We start from the raw sequence: 6,263 nt of genomic DNA, 5'->3' as shown, positions 1-6,263 counted from the left end.
TGGGAGAGAGGGTTTACTTGTATTTTAATGAAAGAAGGATACAGATGAAGAAGGAAACAGATAGGTGGCAACAAGCACTCAGAGAGAGAGAGAGAAAAAGAGAAAGACCTTAAAACAAAGGAGAAGATCTAAGAAACATCTGACACTGAAAGAGCATGGCTGATAAGAAGACTGTTAAAGAACTTTAAAACCAGCAGGAATCATTGGATTTCCTAACATAAGATGAGATTAATGGACAATGAACTTATGGACATTTATGAATTCTCAATTTATGATTATTTGATCATGTTATTTGTTACATACTTCTAGCATGTATTATGTCACTATGTTACTATATTACTATGTGCTTATGTAATTTATGTAATTATGTGTAATACCTCCCATATTGATGGATTTATGTTTCAAGGTCATGACCACCCTATGTTCTAAATGAAAAGAAAGGGACAGATGTTAGGATTACAAGGTGAGAACTCAGGTCGTCTGGACAGTGACAAGGGGAGAACTCAGGTCGTCTGGACAGTGACAAGGGGAGAACTCAGGTCGTCTGGACAGTGACAAGGGGAGAACTCAGGTCGTCTGGACAGTGACAAGGGGAGAACTCAGGTCGTCTGGACAGTGACAAGGGGAGAACTCAGGTCGTCTGGACAGTGACAAGGGGAGAACTCAGGTTGTCTGGACAGTGACAAAGGGAGAACTCAGGTTGTCTGGACAGTGACAAGGGGAGAACTCAGGTTGTCTGGACAGTGACAAGGGGAGAACTCAGGTTGTCTGGACAGTGACAAGGGGAGAACTCAGGTTGTCTGGACAGTGACAAGGGGAGAACTCAGGTTGTCTGGACAGTGACAAGGGGAGAACTCAGGTTGTCTGGACAGTGACAAGGGGAGAACTCAGGTTGTCTGGACAGTGACAAGGGGGGAACTCAGGTTGTCTGGACAGTGACAAGGTGAAAACTCAGGTCGACTTGATAGTTCTCTGGCTCAGACCTTTGGTTAGGGCCTTTAAAGGGAGTTTACACCTTAGGAATTCTAGGAGGAGCAAGCTCATTGGTGGAAGTCATGTTTCCCAGAAGCCCTTGCGTTATCCCACGTCCATTCTCTGGGAGGATAAAAGGAGGGCAGCATTGGGTCTGGGAGAATTGACTCAGGGATAGTGTGGTGACGCCAGGCTGAAAGGAGACCAGTTTGATTTGGGGAAAGACAAGAGCTGGAGGAGATTCAGAGCTCCCAAGAAACCGGTGCACAGAGGAAAAGATTTTACAGATCTCCTCCCAGAGAAGGATTATAATTGAGCAGACGACCGGACCCTCACAATTCAAGAACGTTACATATTAGCGCCCCACGTCAATTTTGGCTCCCGAACAGGGACAGACACGATCCTGATTCTGGGACAGTCTCTCTATCCCAGAAGTAAGCATGAGGAAACTGAAATCTCAAAAGAGATCCGCTGAAGGTTCAAGTCCAGGAGATAGAGAAGATTCCGACAGAGAAGATGGAAACTACTGTCCTCCTGTAAAACGGGAAAGAACTTCTTCATTAACTCCATTTCCTCCATCACAGTCAGAGGAAAAGAGCAATGGATCCCAACTGAAGCCTCCCACACTGATCCATGGTCAGGCACCCAGTGCAGGTCTACCAAGCCAGAAAACTAAGGAAGAGCAGCGAAGTGTGCTGTGCTCAGCAGTATTACAAGCTCCCCAGCCAAAGGTACTTTTACAAACAGTTCCTAACAGTGGCACCAATGGTGCTAAGGTACCTTCAGACTGTCAAGGAGCAGCTCCATCTGAATCAATAAATAATAGTGCATTGAGGAATCCTTCTGAATCTGCTGACAAGCTAGGACATGAAAATGCTGCAACAAGTGACTTAGAGAATGCGGGGCATCCGAGCTCTGAAACACCCTATCTAACCAACTATTTCCTACAATACATCAGCTCCGGTTTCGAGAACTCAACGAATACTGCTGGTGCCTCCAGCAACAAATTTATATTTGGACAGAACATGAGTGAAAGAGTGCTGAATCCACCCAAACCCAGTGAATCTAGTAGAGATGTCAGCAAGGACAATACTGCTGCTGAATCCGGCTCAGAATCCTCCTCCCTAGAAGCCACCCCTGAGAAAGCTAATAATGTTTCAGAGTCACTGGCAGAGTCAGCAGCTGCCTACACCAAGGCCACAGCCCGGAAGTGTTTACTAGAAAAGGTGGAAGTGATCACCGGGGAAGAGGCAGAGAGCAACGTATTACAGATCCAAGGCAAGTTGTTTGTGTTTGACAAAACATCACAGTCTTGGGTGGAAAGAGGCAGAGGACTACTCAGACTTAATGACATGGCTTCCACAGATGATGGGACGTTACCATCTCGACTGGTAATGCGGACCCAGGGGAGCCTGCGGCTTATGCTCAACACCAAGCTGTGGGCACAGATGCAGATTGACAAAGCCAATGAGAAGAGCATTCGAATCACAGCCATGGACACTGAGGGTCAGGGAGTCAAAGTGTTCCTGATCTCCGCCAGCTCCAGAGATACTGGGCAGTTGTACGCAGCACTGCATCACCGGATCTTAGCATTGCGCAGCAGGATAGAACAAGAACAGGAGACCAAGATCCCAGCTCCAGAGCCTCAAGTGACACAGTCAAATGAGGAGGACAGCGATGATGATGTTCTGGCTCCTTCTGCATCCACTGGAGAGTCCACCGGTGATGAAGGGGATGGGCAGACCGGCGGGAGCACATAGCAGCTGGAAGCTCATCCGCTTGCAAGGCTGCTGCTTGTCCACTCTCCCCCCTTCCCCCAGCAGCGCCGCAATCGTTCCAGGCAGTGTTGGCGGCTCCAGGACTTAGGAACCATGCATCCCTGTTCTGTTTGTTTGGTTTTTTGGGCCTGGATCAGTAGATTCCACACAAAGCAGACTCAGAAAACTGCCGGAATGTGGTTTGGGACACGAAAGCTCATCATATTGATGAGCAGAAAAATAACCTTCCTTCCCCCTTTTTTCATTGAAATGGCATATTGGCTTGTCACTCACAAGCCCTCCTTGGGACGAGTGATTTTATACATGCATAACCTGCCATTGAAGAGGTTTACTCTTTAGGGCAAAAAAATCGAAGCCACACTCCTTTAGATTTGAGTAAAATTGGGAGCAGCTAGGTGGCGCAGTGGACAGAGCACCAGCCCTGAATTCAGGAGGACCCGAGTTCAGATCTGGTCTCAGACGCTTAACACTTCCTAGCTGTGTGACCCTGGGCAAGTCACTTAACCCCAGCCTAAAAAAAAAAAAAAAAAAGAATTTTTTTTTCAATAAAATTATGTATCTGAAAAAAAGTTGCGCTATTTATGGGGCTAAATCATCTTATGTTAAAATGTGACTAGATAATTTGTCTTATGAAATCCTAACCTTGAATGATTGGAAATCCATAGCTAGTGAGTGAAATTGAGCAGAACCAGGAGATCATTATACACTTCAACAACGATACTGCATGAGGATACATTCTGATGGAAGTGGATATCTTCAACAAAGAGAAGATCTAATTCAGTTCCAATTGATCAATGATGGACAGAATCAGCTACACCCAGAGAGGGAACACTGGGAAATGAGTGTAAACTGTTTTCATTTTTTGTTTTTCTTCCCAGGTTATTTTTACCTTCCGAATACAACAACAACAACAAAATTCGGTTCTGCACGTATATATTGTATCTAGGTTATACTATAACATATTTAATATGTATGGGAAAGCCTGCCATCTAGGGGAGGGGGTGGAGGGAAGGAGGGGAAAATTCGGAACAGAAGGAGTACAAGGGATAATGTTGTAAAAAATTACCTATGCATATGTACTGTCAAAAATGTTATAATTATAAAATTAATAAAAAAATTTTAAAAAAGAATGAAATCCATAGCTGGGATGTGTTTAGAACCTGGACAAAACTTGTGGCTTTCAGACTTTCATGAATTATGTAGAATTCAAGTCAGACATAATATGGAAACAGGAGTTGACAAACAATTCATTTTTGACCAACTAGCTGGTGAAGGTCGGTATGGAAAGAATTCAGAACAGATTAATTATCCCATGACAGTGTATGAGCAAATTTCTAAGGCTGCAATAAAAGCTTGGGGTGTCCTCCCTGGACAGAAAGATCAGGGAGAGGCTTTCACTAAAATACAGCAAGGTCTCAATGAACCTATTGCGGATTTTGTAGGACGTCTACAAACTGCTGTCAAAGAACTATTGGAGAAGATGCAGCTACAGAAATAATGACCAGACGTCTGGCTAAGGAAAATGCCAATGAGATTTGCAAAAGAATTATATGGGGATTAGACAAAGATGCTCCTTTAGAGGAAAGACTATGTGCCACAGTGGGAACAAATGCTTTTTACACCCAGACTATGATGAACATGGAAAGACAGGGTCCCTCCTGGCCAGGGATTTCTAGAGAAATTCGTCCATGTTTTCAATGTGGAAAAATTGGACCCCTAAGAGCTCAATGTAGATATGGAGATAGAGTGAGAAGACAGGGTGAAAGAAGACCTAAAACCCCATGTCCAAAATGTCACAAAGGCTTTCACTGGGCCTCAGAATGCAGATTGACCCAGGGAAATGAGAAGTGGGGCCCAGCTCCAAGATATCAAGCAAAGGATAGGTGGGGAATGATTGCAACTGTGGTTACACCCAAAGAGCCTTTAGGAGGTCAGGACTCTGATGTGATCTATCAGCCGAAAAGCAATCACATGAAAGAAAGGGATTACCTGATCAGTCAGCCAAAAGGCAATCCGATTGCAAAAATAGATTACACTTGGGGAGAATGCAGGCCTTTTAAACCAACAGGGCTATGTCCAGTGCATACAACTCCAATGCAATTGCCAGATGATGAAAAGAGATTTAGAAAGTGGTAAATAGAAGGAAATTAGATAGGTCAACTGCCTGGGAGAGAGGGTTTACTTGTATTTTAATGAAAGAAGGATACAGATGAAGAAGGAAACAGATAGGTGGCAACAAGCACTCAGAGAGAGAGAGAGAAAAAGAGAAAGACCTTAAAACAAAGGAGAAGATCTAAGAAACATCTGACACTGAAAGAGCATGGCTGATAAGAAGACTGTTAAAGAACTTTAAAACCAGCAGGAATCATTGGATTTCCTAACATAAGATGAGATTAATGGACAATGAACTTATGGACATTTATGAATTCTCAATTTATGATTATTTGATCATGTTATTTGTTACATACTTCTAGCATGTATTATGTCACTATGTTACTATATTACTATGTGCTTATGTAATTTATGTAATTATGTGTAATACCTCCCATATTGATGGATTTATGTTTCAAGGTCATGACCACCCTATGTTCTAAATGAAAAGAAAGGGACAGATGTTAGGATTACAAGGTGAGAACTCAGGTCGTCTGGACAGTGACAAGGGGAGAACTCAGGTCGTCTGGACAGTGACAAGGGGAGAACTCAGGTCGTCTGGACAGTGACAAGGGGAGAACTCAGGTCGTCTGGACAGTGACAAGGGGAGAACTCAGGTTGTCTGGACAGTGACAAGGGGAGAACTCAGGTTGTCTGGACAGTGACAAGGGGAGAACTCAGGTTGTCTGGACAGTGACAAGGGGAGAACTCAGGTTGTCTGGACAGTGACAAGGGGAGAACTCAGGTTGTCTGGACAGTGACAAGGGGAGAACTCAGGTTGTCTGGACAGTGACAAGGGGAGAACTCAGGTTGTCTGGACAGTGACAAGGGGAGAACTCAGGTTGTCTGGACAGTGACAAGGGGGGAACTCAGGTTGTCTGGACAGTGACAAGGTGAAAACTCAGGTCGACTTGATAGTTCTCTGGCTCAGACCTTTGGTTAGGGCCTTTAAAGGGAGTTTACCCCTTAGGAATTCTAGGAGGAGCAAGCTCATTGGTGGAAGTCATGTTTCCCAGAAGCCCTTGCGTTATCCCACGCCCATTCTCTGGGAGGATAAAAGGAGGGCAGCATTGGGTCTGGGAGAATTGACTCAGGGATAGTGTGGTGACGCCAGGCTGAAAGGAGACCAGTTTGATTTGGGGAAAGACAAGAGCTGGAGGAGATTCAGAGCTCCCAAGAAACCTGTGCACAGAGGAAAAGATTTTACAGATCTCCTCCCAGAGAAGGATTATAATTGAGCAGACGACCGGACCCTCACAATTCAAGAACGTTACATATTAGCGCCCCACGTCAATTTTGGCTCCCGAACAGGGACAGACAGGATCCTGATTCTGGGACAGTCTCTCTATCCCAGAAGTAAGC

The 6,263-nt window shown here is 44.6% G+C and overlaps 1 protein-coding gene across 1 annotated transcript; it reads left to right on the top strand.

The window, feature by feature from the left end:
• Positions 1-1,412: 1,412 nt before the first annotated feature.
• On the top strand, positions 1,413-2,732 carry LOC141540695 (ran-binding protein 3-like). The gene has a single exon (XM_074264703.1). It carries the CDS (start codon positions 1,413-1,415, stop codon positions 2,730-2,732), a length of 1,320 nt encoding a protein of 439 aa, XP_074120804.1.
• Positions 2,733-6,263: the final 3,531 nt, after the last annotated feature.

Source organism: Sminthopsis crassicaudata, chromosome 4, assembly GCF_048593235.1.
Source record: "Sminthopsis crassicaudata isolate SCR6 chromosome 4, ASM4859323v1, whole genome shotgun sequence".
NCBI classification, from domain to species: domain Eukaryota; kingdom Metazoa; phylum Chordata; class Mammalia; order Dasyuromorphia; family Dasyuridae; genus Sminthopsis; species Sminthopsis crassicaudata.
This window is presented reverse-complemented; position numbering and strand designations above follow the sequence as displayed.